The sequence below is a fragment of the Alosa pseudoharengus genome, unplaced genomic scaffold, assembly GCF_046254945.1.
Source record: "Alosa pseudoharengus isolate Yale_2024_CS ecotype anadromous, Long Island Sound unplaced genomic scaffold, YU_APseudo_1.1 YU_APseudo_1.1_scf_21, whole genome shotgun sequence".
In the NCBI taxonomy this organism is placed as follows: domain Eukaryota; kingdom Metazoa; phylum Chordata; class Actinopteri; order Clupeiformes; family Clupeidae; genus Alosa; species Alosa pseudoharengus.
The window spans coordinates 12,700,811-12,718,310 of NW_027468674.1; the positions used below are offsets into that span (position 1 = coordinate 12,700,811).

The following is a 17,500-nucleotide window of genomic DNA, read 5'->3' on the forward strand; positions in this document are numbered from 1 at the left end:
CCTGAAATAGAGCAAGCTAATGAGGTATAGCGGCGTGTTAGTCATCACCAGTAATGCTTCCAGCTATCAAGGCAGATGGAAAAGACAAGGAAAAAAAGAGAAAAAAGACATTGGTTGTAGGTCATACTGCAGTGTTAGCTGCTTGCAAGGTAAGCTAACTTTTAAGATAACTTTGAAATTAGCGTGAATCATTTCCATCATAGAGGAACTTGAACACTTACATTTTGGTGATTGTACTGGAAGCTTTAATGTGTCTGAGTCAGTCATCCAATCAGCGTGTTTTAACACTAAATCTTGACCAATCGGGTGTATGTAAGTGTCAACAGACACTGCTGAGATGTTATGGGCTGCAGAGACATATTTTCAAATAGTTATGTCTAAGTATCCTCATCACTCTAGCATTGCATCTTGCTTTAAATATTATCCTATTTCTATAGCATTGTGACTCTAAATCTGCAATTTATGGTAATTTGTAAATGCTTGTAGCATGTCAGCTAGGCTAATGATGAGCTGATAAAGTTTGTAGATGTCACACTACTTTAAAGACTTTCCTGCTTGCCATGCTTGTCTCACCAGTGATAACTATCCTCCTTTGGCTTGTTCATATCGTTTGCGTCCTTGAATGAATCTGCTGCACAGTACCTTCAGAGGTCACCCAAGGTCAAAATGTCTTTTAAAAAGTGACTACAAGCAGGTGACCTGACACCTCACCTCAAGCACGGAGAAAGGCCCTTTACAAGAAGTGATGCATCATGGAAATTGTAGTCGCTAACTGCTGATACTGCATGGCTGGCTGCCTGATAAGAAACTACTCTCTCCACTCTTTCCCCTCTCTCTTCCCATTTGGAGCGATGCATGACTAAGGGAATGGTGCCTGCCACTCACTGGTTTCATCCTTTCTTTCCGTGCACTAGTTGTTCTCTTATACTCCTCGTCATGGTTTTGATTTTGTTCCATTTTCTTGCTCTGTTATGTAAGGAAGGTAAGGACTGTTTCAAAAACAGTTTAGAGGGATGGAGTTTGCGATGCCTTGATATTGTGTGTGTGTGTGCTGCTCTGTACTCTATGTATGTTTTGTGTGTGTGTGTGTGTGTGTTTGAGTTAAAAAGACCCTAAAGGATATGAAAAGGAAAGGTCTCCTATCCCTCATCACCTTTTACACTAAATGACATTTGACTGATAGGAAATTGGTCATAGACTTTTAATATATTGGAAAACTGGCAATTTCACTTAGACTTGGGTGGAATTGCCAGTGCCAGATGAGGCTTTTAGGATGATTACAGTGACAATGAAAATTGTACTTCTCAAAATTTCCCCCCCTAAGAAGACACATATTGTCATGTCAATCCATAAAATTATTCTTCAAATGGTGAAGGGTTTTTCAGAGAAGAATTCGGAACAAAAAAAATGGGAGGATTTTGCTTTGAAAATTTTGCAAGAGTCCAAGACTGACATGGTTTTAATCCTGAGAGTAATATTTCCCTGTTTATTTTCAGCTTGCAGGAGTTTGCTCAATAAGAAGGCAGATGGTTCGAAGGTAAGGTGTCTTAGTGCTGATGCCGTGCACTCTTTCTTTCTCCTTCTCTCTTTCCTCCCTCTATCTCTCTCAATCTCTTCCTCAGGTGCTGCCCTACTTTTTGTCCAACTTTCTCCTCCGAAGTTCTGTGAACTTTAGTTTTTTTTTTGTTTCTTTAGTGTCCTGTAAGTGTTCCAAAGGCATTCTCTCTCTCTGTGCAGGCAGTGAATCACTTCAAACAGGGCAACGTGCCAGACTTAATTGTATCGTTCCCCAAGCTTGAGCCCATTACATGTTTGTTCAGAGCTCTGCCTCGACGATCCCGCTGAAGTCTCTAGTGTCCGGAAAAAAAAAGGGACCTGGCTGTAGACGCCCTCGGACAACGAGGGACATGTTGTCGTGTCGTGTCGTGTCCTGTCTCGGGGTCTCTGTAGCAGAGCCTTATCGCCCTGAGACCACGAGAAGTTTCGGAAAGAGGGATGGGGAGGGGTGAGCACTTTTGTCTCCGACGGTTCGCGGGCAATTACAGGCAGAACAGGCTTACCATGGCTGCCAGGAAGAGTCGTTGGTGACGAGGCTGAATCGCTGCCCTGGTGTGTCGGGGGCTAGTGTGGCAGCCACCCACAAAAAAGTGCTTAGATATGTATCCGCCTTACTAACGCTATTTAAGCATTGTTGTTGTGGTTTTCTTTATGACAACTGCAAAGGTTGGTTATCGAAGCCCAATTTATGGCTGGCTGGCTGGCTTCGTCGTATGATTCAGACCAGGTCCTGTGGGTCTTCAAAAGAGGTCTTGGGCTTAATGTGGAAAGGGTTTAGTTCAGACTAAATCAATCTTCCTGTGTGGAAACGATCGATTTGGGCAGCCATGTCCGACTTAGTTAAATGGAAATCATTTAGTCCTAAATCACTCTCACAAATTACAGACTCCATTCTTGCGAGTAATATGATAGATTAACTATATAAACTGAGGACAAGTTTAACATTTTGATCTTCTAGGCCTCAGGAATGCTAAAAAAAGAAACATTTGCCCTGAAGTCGTTCACTGCCTGCAAATTGTTTATAGGCTGAAGCAGATATCAGTCAGGATGCCAAGTGTTGCTACATTGGACACCGAGTCTTTGCCATGTTGTCTGGGATGCACTGAATACGAATGCCTACATCCTAAGGTCCTGCTATGCCCACTTGTGATATGCCAGCAACCAATTATTTGCATGCCATCGTTGGTGTGTCTTGCTAGTCTGAAGACATTGGGCGGAACCTGTTGAAATTTTAGGCTGACATTAGCCCTATATGTACTTTGGTTTCTCTTTTGGTTTATGTTATGTTTGAATGAAGTAAGAGGTCATGTACGTGCATGTGTTTGTATGAAAAAAAAAGAAAAGAAGACCTGAGATACCAATGATTCCTGTTCGCTAATCTGCCTATCAGTATGGAAATTCTGCACACAGCCAACCCACCCATTGGCTGGACCACCTGTCAGTCAACCCTGGTTGTGTGCAAGGATTGGCCGGGGCCTTGATCCTCAAGGGCCCGGCAGCCAGTAGGGCTACAGGTCCATGCTGATATCATTGCTCTGAACAGGAAGTCATCCCCCCTTTTTTGTTTGTCTCTTCCTCTCTGCTTCAGCCCCAGACAAACAACACTATAAACAGTGTAGTGAGTGGCAGCAAAGACAGCAACATGCCCTCCTCTGCACCAATGGTACCTCATCTTCCACTATGTCTCTTTCTGTCCCTCTTTTCGGCCCCTCCCTTTTAGTTAGCCTTGTGCTCTGTTTGTGTTGATTTGTCTCCATGGTAACGCTTTACCTTGAGGTGTTTTTCATTCAGTGACACGACACCTGTATAAGCCCTTCCCGATAGTTCACATAAACATTCATAGACATTAATGAGTGCTAATTTCTTCTGCTGTCGGCTATCATAAACAACGTTGTTGTCAACACTAACGACAGCTAGTTGACACAGCACTTGTTTGAAAATGGTTTTCTTAAACAAAGATATACTAGAGTATACAAGCATTATATCTGGACAATATCTATAACAAGTCTATAGATAAACCACACAAATAGTTATTAGCCTTGCAAATAGTTGAGTATGCCTTTGTCAGAGAATCTGTGATGAGAGGACAGAGGAAAGAAGCGAGGAGGAATGAAAGAAAGAAAGATTGATTGAATGTTAATCCCCACATGTGTTTTAAATACCATTGGGTCTTTCTCTCCATCAGTTTTGAGTAGAGGAGTTTTTCTCTTAGTCATTTTTAGCTTTGTGATTTGTTGTGCTGCATGTATTTATAGCAGGGGTGTCAAACTCAAATGAGCTGGGGGCCACTTCTGCCAATGTCATCTGATTGGAGGGCCACGTCAGTGTTAGAATAATTAAAAAAAGAACGGCTATTTCCTAAAATGTCACCTGTGCTAGCAACCTTAGCAAATAAAATAATGATAAAATAAATATTAATACAAATTATAAAAACAAACAAAAAAGCATAAAAACAGGTAGGCATATGTGTGTCTTTCACACCAAATAAAAATATTTTCCTCTCATAACTTTTTTAAACCTGGCAAACTAGGCGTCAGGGTTAAGAAAGCAACACCATTGGATTTTTATATAAAAATTTCAAAAGGCCATGGCTTGAAAGTGGTCAGAGATAAAGTCCTACTGTAAATGTAAAAATCTTTGAGTATAAACAAAAGTTTATGAAGGGGGTAAATTTACCCATCTAATTTGCCACTGGATGGCAAGCACCTCAAATTATGCACCTTTCAGTAAATACTGGATTAACATATTTGAGCAGGTTTACTTTCTTTTTTGTCATATTACCCACATAACAAATTAACAGTAAAACACCTAAGATGTATACCAACAATAGTAAACTATTACTAAACCACAAGGCCTACAATAAAGTATCCTGGTCAAATCAGTTCCTATCGCGGGTAATTTGAGTACCCAGAAGTTTGCATCATATTGCGGGTGATTTTGTAGTTCTTTAGAGCCCTATTTCTACTAGCCCTGCTGTCTGTACCACGTCCATTACGGACACTATCATCACGATTACCACTGCAACCTCCAAGCTATGTTGGGCAGAGGGTCGAAATAAGCATGGTATGCTTAGTGGAAACCGTCGTATACATGCAAAGACGCACCTCCATTCACAGACGCACCGTGACTATCACTGTCAATAGACGATCGATCATAATCTCCAAAAGGATATTCTCCTTCAGAATCAGAATAGGTGAATAACATAGCCGACCTAAGACCATCACACGTGAACATTTTTCAACATTTGGTGTAGGCCTATTTCTGCTTCAATTTGTGCAAAACTATGGCCTGCATTGCTTCCATGTCATTACAAATGCACGTCGGTCTTTGTGTTTCTCACGTGTAATACAAGTATTTCCTGAAAACTTTGCACAGCGATTTTGGGTTTGAATCAAGCTCTGGATGTCTAGCAAATAGTGGAGCAGAGTACAAATGAGATTTGTCACCGTACTTGGATCTATCGTCTATTTTAATCAGTATCGTTGTTTGTCGCAATTAAAAATAGCCTCAAGGGCCGGATTACATTATTATTTTGACATACGTCGCGGGCCGGAATTGGGCCGGATTTGGCCCGCGGGCCGGGTGTTTGAGACCCCTGATTTACAGTAAGTGGCCGTGGCCATATGCATAACCATAGATCTGTACATTTCTGTACATATATACAACATGTACAGGTGTTAATCTCAGGGTTCCCACGGGTCCTTGAAATCCTTGAAAGTTTGTGAATCTGAAAAAAATAATTCAAGGCCCTTGAAAGTTTTTGAAAAGAGACATAAATAAATGGAGATCCTTGAAAGTCCTTGAATTTCTATTTGAGGAAAAAAAATCCATACAATTACGTACAATTCCGCTTATCAACATGTACACGGCCAGCGTGATTTCTGCGTGTTTCCCACGTGTAGTGTTTGTTGCCCAAATATTTAATTTAACATTCTGATGAATAAACCATGGTAACGAGTTTAACTTGTTTAGGACAAGTTTATTTTAGTTCAGTTTTATGCAAAATACAAACATGAAAAATAGAATAGGCCTGTCATATGACAAAAAATAAAAGAAAACTGTGACAAGGTATCCTTGGTCTGTTGAGGTAACATGATTTAACCATGCCCGCGCTTGAAATTTATCAACACATTACAGTAGGTCCTTGAATTTAAGGATATTGGGCCTGGAAAGTCCTTGAAAGGTCCTTGAATTTGATCTTAAAACAAGGTGTGGGAACCCTGTAATGTTGCAAATGTTTACGTTTGTTTTGTCATTTGTCATGAAGGGCTTATGCAGGCATCGTGTAGCTCTATTAAAAGCACCCTAAAATGAAGTGTTAACATTTCCATGAGTTTGCCCTAGTTGCATACCCAGTGGTGTTCCTTGATCCCTCGAAGCCTGCCATATTGGGCTTGGATTGTGCTTGCTTTCGGTACTGTTTGATGTTACCAGGCAACTGGTGGGAGTGTGTATGTGTGTATGTATGCGTGTGTTTGCCACAGCAACAGTCTTGTTCCAAGTTTGACAAGAGGTGTACCACCATAGCCACACACACACACACACACACACCTTTCTATCTCATACATAAACTCTCACCCTGTACCTCTCTCTCTTTCGCTCTCTCTCTCTCTCTCTCTCTCTCTCTCTCTCTCTCTCTCTCTCTCTCATACACACCAGCTCTATGAATGTTTTGACTTAGTCTGAGTGGTTTGTTATGTTGCGTTGTGTTGCGTTGCGTTGCCACGTTCCTTACCTTGCTTGCCAACACAACACTGCGCAGCACAAACAGCCCCAACCAATCCGAGCTAGTCTTCTCTGGCCGAGGCCTTAGGCCCTGCTCCCGTCTGATTGAGGCGGCTAGCCAGCACCATGTCCTGCTCCTCCTCGTCCTCCTCCTCCTCCTCGTCCACACCAGGTGGTGAATCTGGGTCAGGCCGTGGTCTCCTGCGCCCCCTCCCCATTCTAAGAGTGTCATGGCGGGGGCCCTGTGGTGCAACTGGCTACGGCGCCCCGCCCATACTGCATTTGGGTCTGAACGCCCACGGGGACACGGGTTTGAGTCCGACCCCGGGTCATTTCCCGATCTCACCCCTTCTCGCTCTCCCACTCACTTCCTGTCGGTCACGCTAGTTGTGTCCTATCGCAGTAAAGGCAACAAAGCCCCAAAAAGTGTCATTGCTGGCTTCACCCATTTAGGTGCCGTCACTCTCTAGGAAGGAATAGGTGAGGGGGGGAGAACGAGGACACACACACACACACACACACACACACACACAAACACAGACCCACACACACGTACTAGTTGCCTGTTTTATTTTACAAGATGCAGTTCTTCCCCCCCGACTCTGAAAAGTGAGGTTGTTGCCGTCATGGCTTCCCAGATCACCAGACCCCATTCCCCTTGTCTCTGCCCTAGAGGTCCATCTTTTAGCAGGGGAGAGCTGAGATGACACTTCAAATGGACCCTGCATGTAAACTCAGCCCAGAAAACCACTCCATCGGCATCCTGGGAACTCTCTGCGTCTCGAGCCATTAAGCAGCAGGCATGACCTTTGAACCCTCTGTGAGGAGACCTCTGGTCGCTCCAAATGTCAAACCCGACCAAACGGTGTACAAGAGACAGAGTCAATCAGGCAGAAAAAAGAAGAAAAAAAAAAAAAAACACATTTGAGGCCACCGACCACAATCCCCTCTGGTCGCTTTGACATTTCAATTTCTTTACCCAAAAGCCATCTGTTCTTTCGCTCATGCTTTTTTAAATGAGAGGCAATTACACTGTCATTTGGGGTTATTGACTGGAACATGTACAAAACTGCATTGATTGGTGTTCCAACTCCTGATTCTGTCTCTCTGCTGACCTGAAATAGGATTCACCGTGGTGTGGGTTTAGTTTATGTGTGGCCCAGAGCTTGGGGGGGATCAACTGCATCTTTTAGTGCTCGTTCAGCATGGGATGTAGACTTAAGGAAACCTCTGTGGTGTGTGTGTGTGTGTGTGTGTAAGGTTTGGGGATGAGTGGTACTGTGTATGTGGTACAATACAGAGTCACAAGTACAGATAGCCACATCCTGTAGCACTATTTTTTGACTTCCCCTATAATAACACCCATAAACAAAAATAAAAAAACAAAAAACTGTGTACTGGCCTCTCTACCACTACCACTCATCAAACGGACGTTTGGGCCATTTGTGTGACTTGGGAACGTAAGAGGTGTCTGTTATTGGAGGGGAAAGTGGTGTCAGTTAACCATCTAACCTTAACTATACATTTGACTATTTAGGAACCACAGACTACAGTGGTCCACAATCCCCCCGATGGCACCAAGGTAAGACCCCAAGTGTCCCTGTCAAACTCGGTCCAAACCTCAAGAAGACCAAGGCAGGACACCTCTCAGACAAGTTCAATTGTAATATGTGAAAGGGAGACAAAAACAGCACATTCAGAAATCAAGTTAAATCCCCCTCTGCCCCTGTGAGACCATGAATTATTCTCTAAACTTTTACATAATGAAGAAACAACCGAGGTGTCCATATAGATTCTCTTATAGTTTCATAAGATTCTACATAGATTCTACATATAGTTTCATGTATTCTTAAAGTAGCCAATTGAAAAAAAGGAATCACTAAAACTGAGATCTGAGTCTGTTAATATAAGCTAATGGTTTAGCAAAAAAAGACCTACTAATTCTGTCACTCCATACTGTATCTCTCTCCAGGGATCCACAGAGAGCTGCAACACCAATGAGGAGGAGGATATGAAAGGTAGGAAAGGTAGCTACAGACCTAGTCCTCTCCTCCTTCTCCTCTTCCTCCTCTGTTTGCTGCCCCTCTGAATCCCCCCCCTCCCCTCCCCTACCTGTGCTCCATGGCTCAGTGGCTCTCAGACATGCCACCCCCCCATCCCCCACTTGATGCTATTGCCAGCACCACACTTTCACCCAGCTACACTCTACAGTCTCTACGCCACAGTCTCAGAGTAGCTCACTGCTGCACCCGTGTGCAATGGGGAGGGAGTGCAACTGTAATGGTCATTACCCAGCACCAGGGGGGTCCATTTTGGCTCTGATTCTGTTCAGCGGTGGAGCTGCACATCTTTTCTGCTGGCTCTGGTCGAAATATGGGATTAAGATGAAGATGAGGATGATCCTTGTTGGTCACAGTGGAATGAGACATACCAAGACAGACAGACAGACGAACAGACAGACAGACAGACGAACAGACAGACAGACAGACGAACAGACAGACAGAGAGACAAACAGGCCCTGTAACAGAGGCTGGACCCTGAGAGGGTAACCATAAACAATGGTCATCAAGTCCAGTCAATCACTGGTAATCTGATTGGTGACCATGATGAATACAGCCAGAGAATATATGCATTCTGTGTTTGCTAAGCACTGGATGAAACAAAGAGTAAACATACTCTCAAGCTTTAACTCATTTAATTTTTAAGAAAGCATGTCACAAGACGGACGTGTTTCGGCCTATGCCGTCTTCAGCGTCTTACCGAGGATAGGACAAGGTGTTACTTAAGCAGGTAAGATGTGACGAGCCTGTGAGGGTAACCATAAACAATGGTCATCAAGTCCAGTCAATAACTGTAAATCTGATTGGTGACAATGATCTATACAGTCAGAGAATATATGCATTCTGTGTTTGCTAAGCACCCAGATGCCATGGAAACCGAGAGAAAGAAAGAGAGAGTAAGAGAGGAGAAGAGGGAGTATAGCGGAAGGGGCAGAGGGTGGGGTGAAAGAAGTGATTGAATGTTATTACCCACTTATCCCCCTGTTTTAAATACCATTGTGTCCTTGTCTCCATCTGTTTTGAGTAGAGGTGCTTTGTCTCGTAGTCATCGTGAGTTTTGTGACTTGTTTACGCCGTGCCCTGCGGGTGATTACAGTAAGCGAGCATGTCCATACGCACAGGCCTGCGAATGTATACGTATTACGTACGTGTGCTGTAGGCGTCCATCTGCATGTTTAAACAAAAGGACTGAAATAGACATCTTGGGGAGAGAGCAGTTGAGAACGGTCCTCCGTCCATTAAAGGATTATCCCCATGCTCTTTGAGTGTTGAGTAATTCTACCATTGGAACATAAAAGGTTCCAGAACCTACCCCTAAACCTGTATTATCCCAGGTTCATTATCACATAGTTCTGCCACAAAAAAAACAACAAAAAAACACACACACACACACTTGGTTCCATCCATTTCCATGAACCATGTTTTCCTCTGTAAGGCGTAATTATGGTAAAGGCAGTATAGTAGGTGTGTGTTGTGGACCAGAAGACACAGTTGGGTTACTTTTTTCGTTTTGTTTGTTTACTCTGCGGTTCTCCTGCCGTGTCCGTGTCCGTGTGTGTGTGTGTGTGTGTGTGTGTGCCTGTGTGTGATTGGCGTGTATTTGCGGCACCACCCCCAGCGGAGAGCATTCAGGGTGCCAGTAACGACAGCGCTGTGATGAGCGCCAGTGAGGATCCGCCTGCCCTGCTGGGATCCCCGCAGAGTTCCCCTGCCAGTAAGTACGCAGCAGACACCCCCCCCACCACCACCACCACCACCATGCCGCTTCTAACACACCAACCATCCCCCTGCTGCTACCCCAAAGCCTTCTCCTCCAGGAACTCCAGGGGTGGCAGTTTACCATCAACCTCTTTAAGCCTCAAAACTGCTAAGTGTTCCACAAAGCCTTTCCTTCCTCTTGGGGTGACTTTACCAGTATGTGCACAGTGTGCCATTGACTTCCTTAACCCCAAAAACGGCTAACTGTTCCCCAAAACCTTCCCCTCCTCTTGGGGTGACTTTCACCACTATGTTCAGTCTGCCATTGACTTCTGTAACCCCCCAAAACTTGTAAGTGGGCAGTGCACCATGGACTTTCCAAAAAAAATCTACTTGTACCCCCCCCCCCCCCCCCCCAACCAACACACAAACATTTGGAACTGTTTAAAGTCATACTGTACATCTTACCCGTACTCCAACCCAACCGTCCCCCCCGTCCCCCACCCCTAGTTAAAAATCTTCATGTTATTACGATCCTCCCTATTGGGCCATGCACTATAGAGTCCCGAAGCCATGACGTAGCGTTGTCAAGGCAGCGATATCACTGGATCTAAACAAATCAATCTACCATTAGAAATCACCATAGCGGTGGCTTTCTTAATATATTTCAATCATTTTACGTTTCTTAGACGTTAGTATATTTTTTTTACACTGTAGGAATCACATATTACAACATATATTCATACCAACACTATCAAATTCGTGACTACAGAGTTTTATTTTAGCATGGGTTTCCTCCGTAAAAGAGACCTGCATGTAACTTCACAGCATGCGTTTAAAATCCTTAAATTCACGGACGTGTTTTGGCTTCATTTTTTGGGCAAAAAACGTCACTCTTAACAGCCGCCAGTCTTTGAGAAGACGTGAAATATCCACTGGAATTTTGTTTCTTACTATTACACCTGCCAGGGAATCCGTGTTATGTGGCTAAGCTGCTGCCTAGCAGGTATAGCACGTTTAAATGGCTATAGCCTACATTTAAAACAATTTATTAGCTAGAGATGATGCCACATGTCTACATTCAATGCTATTTAAGCCACTTCGAAAGTTTGTTTAGATCCAGTGATTCTGCCGTCATGGAAACGCTACGTCACACTTCACGACTCCATTGACCCTTTCAACAATAAAAACAAAAACAATGCTTGAACGTTCTATTTGGGCCCCAATCTACTTCCTCTGCATTAAGATAACATATGGAATGTTAAAAAGGAAGTCTTGTGGGGCCAACTATGATGCTGATAATGGAACTCTCTTGAAAGGGTCTATAGGATATCTCTGCACTCCTGCGCTTTTCCTCTCTGTAGTCTACCTCTCTGCACACCTCCATCTCAGCTTGGTCACCTTCCATTCAACAGCTCAGCTTGGTCACCTTCCATTCAACATCCCCACATCCCCTGCATTTTCTGTCATTCATGTTGACCCACCATGCTCTTTCTTGTTTCTTTGAAGAACATTCCAGAAGTTTTCCCCATTTTCTTTTAGGGACACTCTTGTATACAACCCTCCCCCACCTCTTTCTCTCCAGTTCTCTTCCTGAACCCCCACCTCCCCTGACCTTCCCCCAATCTCCTGCTTGTTCCAGTTCCCAAAGTTCCTGCTTTTCTTCTGCAAGTTCTCCTTTCAATGGGGATGGCATCCTACTCATCCTGTCCACACAGTGCAGGAAGAGATCTGCCCATCCTGTCAACACGGCACCAAGCTTCTTCTCGCTCCCCTTTGGGCACACCACTTCTGTTCTGGACACCTTCATCCTCTCCTTGACCTTGACTGTGTGTTCTCTTCTGTGGAAATATTTTCGAGCTCGAGTTTCCTCTCCTTCGAGGAGTTAACAGACTCACCCCCCCCCCCCCCCAGCTCCACTTCCAAAACATCCTGTCATTTTCACATTGTGTAAAGAGAAACAACCGACTTTCCACTCCCTTCTAATGATCACATCAATTAAACCCAAAGCCAATGAGGCAAAGACTTTGTAATGATGTTTATCCTTAGTCACATGATTAAATGATTTCCCAAGTATAGCCTACTGAGTGTTTAGAATAAAAGACACTAGAATAGAATAGAATGTTTATGGTCCACTTATGGAAATATATCTTTGGTGTTAGGCATACGGTACATACACATTAAACTTTACAGAGAATTAGACACATAGGAGCATCATATACCATGAGTTGACGAATACAAATATTCCTGTGTCTTTTTGAACATGGAATAATGAAAACATTTTTATGGCAGGGCTGAAGCAACAACAGTGATGGGACTGACAGTTTAACTCTGAATAGCATAGTTCTACAGTGAGCACCTGAGCCAACCAGTTCAGCAATGATCCCACCACTCCTCTTTGATCCCAGCACCTTCCACACATAAATCAAACCAGCTTGTAATCAATAGCTGCCAATTCTTGCTTGCTAGCATGCTAACATCCTGCTTTAAGCATCTCATTCCAGTTCTCCTCCTTTTCCTCCTTGATTTCATGAGTGCTGGATGGGTATCAGTAGAATTCAGTCAACCGTACTCACACCCTTCCAGAGAGCTTATATTGGCCTGGACAAAAACAGCAGATGGAGCCTTTTATCATTAATTTGTCGGTTACTGTGCTGCCAACTCTTGTTAGACTAGCATCACCACCCCCGACCCATCCTCCCCTCCCCTCCACCCACCACCTTATTCTTTTAATCATTCATTTACTTACATCAACACAATCCTTTCTTTCTCACTGCATGCCGTTAACCTTTTACATGCTTGTCTCCATCATTGCCGTCTTCGTCACCTCACTTCATCCTCATCATCTTCGCCACCCTCACCTCCTCCTGTCAGCCTCTACCGGCCAGGTGCATGACGTTAAGCGCATGGCGTGGAACAGCACATTGCACGCCTCCTGCCCCGAGATGGAGCGCGCTCAGTCGCAGGGTGGGCAAGGGGGTGGGGCCAGCACCACAGGGGGTGGCGCTTCACCCAAGAGTAAGTTGGCGAGCCACCCAGGGATGTGAACTTACACACACACACAGAAAACACACACAAAACTCACACCACAAACTTTTGTTACACAAGTACACACATGAGGCTCGCTTCAACAAACACATACTGTACACTCACATCAATAATGTTAAACCTATTCATGTACAGCCTATACATATGTACATATACAAGTGCATACACTACCACATGGAAAATCACTAGAAATCACAAAAAACAACAGCATTAATATACATAGCACATTTGGCAATATGGCTCAGGCACATGTAGAATACAAGCACACACACTCACAAGCACACACACATATGCATATCTTATTCCCTGGCAGTCTACTTCATATCCATACATCATCATCCAGGGACTACAGATGTAAATGAGCATCTATGCTATAATCAGGCTCAGTTATACACTGTGCACTGTCCCTATAAAATAAATAAATAAATAGGAACACTCAGTGGCTCGTTTCTCAATCCGTTTCCTTGGAGACCGTCAGTCCAAGAGGACGGGAGTCGACTCGAGAAGAGCACTGAGACACGAGCGGCCTGTCAGGCGGTCGCCATCTTGCCGTTTCACCTCCACCGTCTGGAGTGTTTTTCCTACTTGAGGTTGTCGACAGACGGGCGGATAATAGAGGATTGGGCTGTGTGCCAGACAGACAGGAGTTGAAGGAGCTTATGCGCGCACACACACACGCATGCACACACTCACTCACTCACTCACTCACGCACTCACTCATATAAACATGCAACTTGGTTTTATCACAGCTTGCACACACACTCTTTCTACCTGGCTCTGTCTACTGTTCTCTCTGAGTGATGCCATTCCGTGCTACTCCTGTGCTATAATACTGACCAAGCCTCTCTGAAAAGTTCATGAAAACAGCTCATGCGCTCCTTAAATAGTCTAGACAGCCACTGTCCTTTACCTAACCCACCAGAAAGCCTTCTAGTCTCACAGCCGTAATGTGATTTTAATAGATAACGTGTCTCATTAAGTTGTCCAGACAGTGAACAAAGTGAAACATTCAACCCATAAAATCTAGACGAGTGTGAGTTGAGTTGGTGCATCAGCGGTCAGCTCCACTCTAGAGTTTTGAAGAGTGCTGGAGGTGTCCCCCGTAGTGGATGTACGTGGTCTATCAAGCCCTTTTCTAGCAAGTGAAATAAAGTGACCGGTATTTATCAGACACTTTTATCCTTTAAGCGATCACAACCACAAACTCACAATTGAGCCACAAACTCAAAATGGTGGGTGCAAGATTCAAGTGTGTGAAGAATTTTTTTTTTCGATATTGCTGTGACTTTTGCTTTGGTCCAGCACCCTAAGTGTAGACTATTTGAATGTGCCTGTCTTTTGTGGAGTTTTTATGGGGGCGAGATTTAAATCTGAGCTAACTGAGTGTTAGGTGGCAATATGCTCACCACGACAGAGAAAGCATCACCAGGATTTCCTGGGACGGTCAGCTTACATTGCCCTATTTGGCAAAGATTTGGGTCAGATCTCAGCGATACTTCTCCTAGCTAGCATCTGTGAAAGTGATGCTGCAGTGCGGAGTCTTGTCTTGGTAGGCCTACAGTCGGGAAGCTGGCCCATAGATTTGGGTCTGAGCTGATGCATTTATTCATTTTATTTGTTAGGGACCATGTACATTTGAATTGTACATTTGAGTTTGGTTCCAAAATTTTATATCCTCCATTTTAATACATTTTTAATCATTTGCTTTTATTTTGTTTTCCAGGTGATTTTATTGAAACTGTAATTGGGTTATTGTTATTTGATTGATCTTTACTCAATCAAAACAACACAACTGCAATTGTATTGATATTACATGAAATACTCAATTACATAACATGACTTATTAATGTTTTTAAAAATGGAGATATAGCATTTATAAATAGGAAGGAGATAGGAACTCTTCATTTATTAACCTAAATGTTGCCATGTGATGCATTCAACCAGAGTTAGTCCCTAGTAGCCCAGCTCTGCTGCAGTGAGCAGTGCTGTCTTGGTACAGTCAGTAAGATGGCCATAGATTAAGGTTTAGGTTTACTCCGCTGCTGTGAGCAGTACTGTCTCGGAACAGTCAGTAAGACGGCTATATATTTGGGCCTATGCTGATGTAGAGGCTACTAGCCCAGCTCTGCTGCAGTGAGCAGTACTGTCTCGGGACAGTCAGTAAGACGGTTGTCCGCACACTGCAATCTCCCAAAAGTACTACATTTATTAAGTTAAAAACATAACGCAACGTTTCGACCCACCAGGGTCTTCATCAGGCATGAGTTATTACTCTTCTTTCCTTGATAAGCCTTTTTTGTCCTGCACCTGGCCTCAGTGAGGTGGGATGTGCATACAATTATTTTTAAAAGAACAGTCAGTAAGATGGCCATCGATTTGGGCCTAGGCTTGGCGTAGAGGCTAGTAGCCCAGCTCTGCTGCAGTGAGCAGTGCTGTCTTGGTACAGTCAGGGAGCTGGCCATAGATTTGGGTTTACTCTGCTGCAGTGAGCAGTACCGTCTCAGATCGTGCCAGATGGAGACCAGAGAAACGAGTGAAAACAGAGAGAGAGAGAGAGAAAAGAGAGAAAAGAGAGAGAAAATTGAGAGAAAAGAGTGAGAACAGAGAGAGAGAGAGAGAAGATAGAACAGAGAGAGAAAGAGAGAGAGAAAGAGAGAGGGAGAGAAAGAAAGAGATGGGGAGGGGGTAGCGGTGCTGCAGTGAGCCGTATTGTATCTGACTGTGAGCCCTGCCGCCACCGACACTCCCGCCGCGTTATGAAATTACCGTTTGCGATTCTGCTCCGGTGGGTCTGCTGAGCGCAGCTCCTCTCGGCTGCCTGTCCTGCAGTCCCACGTGGCGGCATGACTCAGCATACTGATGAATGGAAATGTCATTGCCGAGCATGATATCTCTGTCCCTGCCACCAAAGACCTTTAACGAAATATCAATTCAGGAATCGCAATGCAATTTGATCCCAGGATTTTCTTTTTTGGATGACACGCACTGTGTGTAAAGATGGCACAATGAATAAGGTGTAAAAAGATGGACAAAGTGAAATAGCTTAGCTGCAGTGTGGTTACTACAGAAGGCTGAGTTGATGTGAGAGGAGAGGATAGGATAGTGGAAGTAGTGTCTCTGTCTGAATTTGTGACTTTACTGCAGTATTGTGTGTGTGTGTGTGTGTGTGTGTGCGTGTGTGCGTGTGTGCACTCATGTAGGGGACGAGAGTCTAGCCAGACTGCTCTAGTTCATACTAATTAAACGGTAGTTTAATTGCATCTATTGTCCATCCAGGACCTCCGCCCAGCCAGCCAGACTTTATGGAGGTGAAATTTTAGGGGTGCTACAGTATGTTTTTGTGAATCTTTTAAGACCTATATTTTTGATCATTTCCTTTTTTATTCTCCCTTCACTCCTCCTCACCCTTTCTCCTCCATGCTCTCTCTCTCTCTCTCTCTCTCTCTCTCTCTCTCTCTCTCTCTCTCTCTCTCTCTCTCTCTCTCTCTCTCTCTCTCTCTCTCTCTCTCTCTCTCTCTCTCTCTCTCTCTCTCTCTCTCTCTCTCTCTCTCTCTCTCTCTCTCTCTCCATCCGTCTGGTTGGGTGTGCAGCTCGTAAGCAGGAGATTATCAAAATCACTGAGCAGCTGATAGAAGCGATGAACAATGGGGACTTTGAGGCTTACACGTGAGTACAGCCCACCTTGCACTACAAAACTACATGTCCCAGCATGCAGTAGTTTGCTCAGTTCCACTTATGCAGACGTTTGCATTTTCATTCAGTATACTGATTGTACGTATACCATTTTAATGCTTGCTTATGTGTGTGTGTGTGTTTCTATCTTTCAGGAGAATCTGTGACCCGGGTTTGACCTCGTTTGAACCGGAGGCCCTTGGCAACCTGGTGGAGGGGATGGACTTCCACAAGTTCTACTTTGAAAACTGTGAGTACCTCTCCTGTCAGTTCTCACCTCAGATCTGTATTTGTTAGGCCATAGGTTCCCAAAGACTGGGTCGTGACCCACGGGTGGGTCGCAGGAGATTTTATTTGGGTCGCCAGCACAATTTATGTTGTGTAATAGGCCTAGTTTATACCATTTAACCAGGAAAGCTATCAGTTTTCTTTTAGCTCTAGAATAGCTCTGAAACTGGGGGGCCGAACACGTCGCAGAGAGGACAGCTATAGATATGGCACTGTAGAATGGTTGGGGGGGGGGGGGCATAGAAAAGTTTGAGAACCTGTGGCGGCCTAAAACAATATTGGTGGTTGTATGTTAGTTCTGAAGTGAAATGGGTCGCGATGGTCTGTCATTTTTAAAAAGTGGGTCCCCAGAAAAAAAGTTTGGGAAACACTGTGTTAGGCCATCTCTGCAGGTGTAACTATTTTCAGACTGATGAAAAAATCTTGGATTCTTGCCATTTATCATTTGCGTC

General features: G+C 44.1%; 1 protein-coding gene across 1 annotated transcript in view; it reads left to right on the top strand.

The window, feature by feature from the left end:
- The window catches only part of camk2g1 (calcium/calmodulin-dependent protein kinase (CaM kinase) II gamma 1), a gene marked incomplete in the record, with an annotated part of 63,879 nt that overhangs the window by 40,956 nt on the left and 5,423 nt on the right, over positions 1 to 17,500 (top strand). The window contains 7 exon segments of the mRNA XM_076297914.1: positions 1,497 to 1,537; positions 3,146 to 3,220; positions 7,820 to 7,864; positions 8,255 to 8,300; positions 9,961 to 10,056; positions 16,679 to 16,754; positions 16,916 to 17,010. Coding sequence (XP_076154029.1) covers positions 1,497 to 1,537; positions 3,146 to 3,220; positions 7,820 to 7,864; positions 8,255 to 8,300; positions 9,961 to 10,056; positions 16,679 to 16,754; positions 16,916 to 17,010 — 474 coding nt within the window.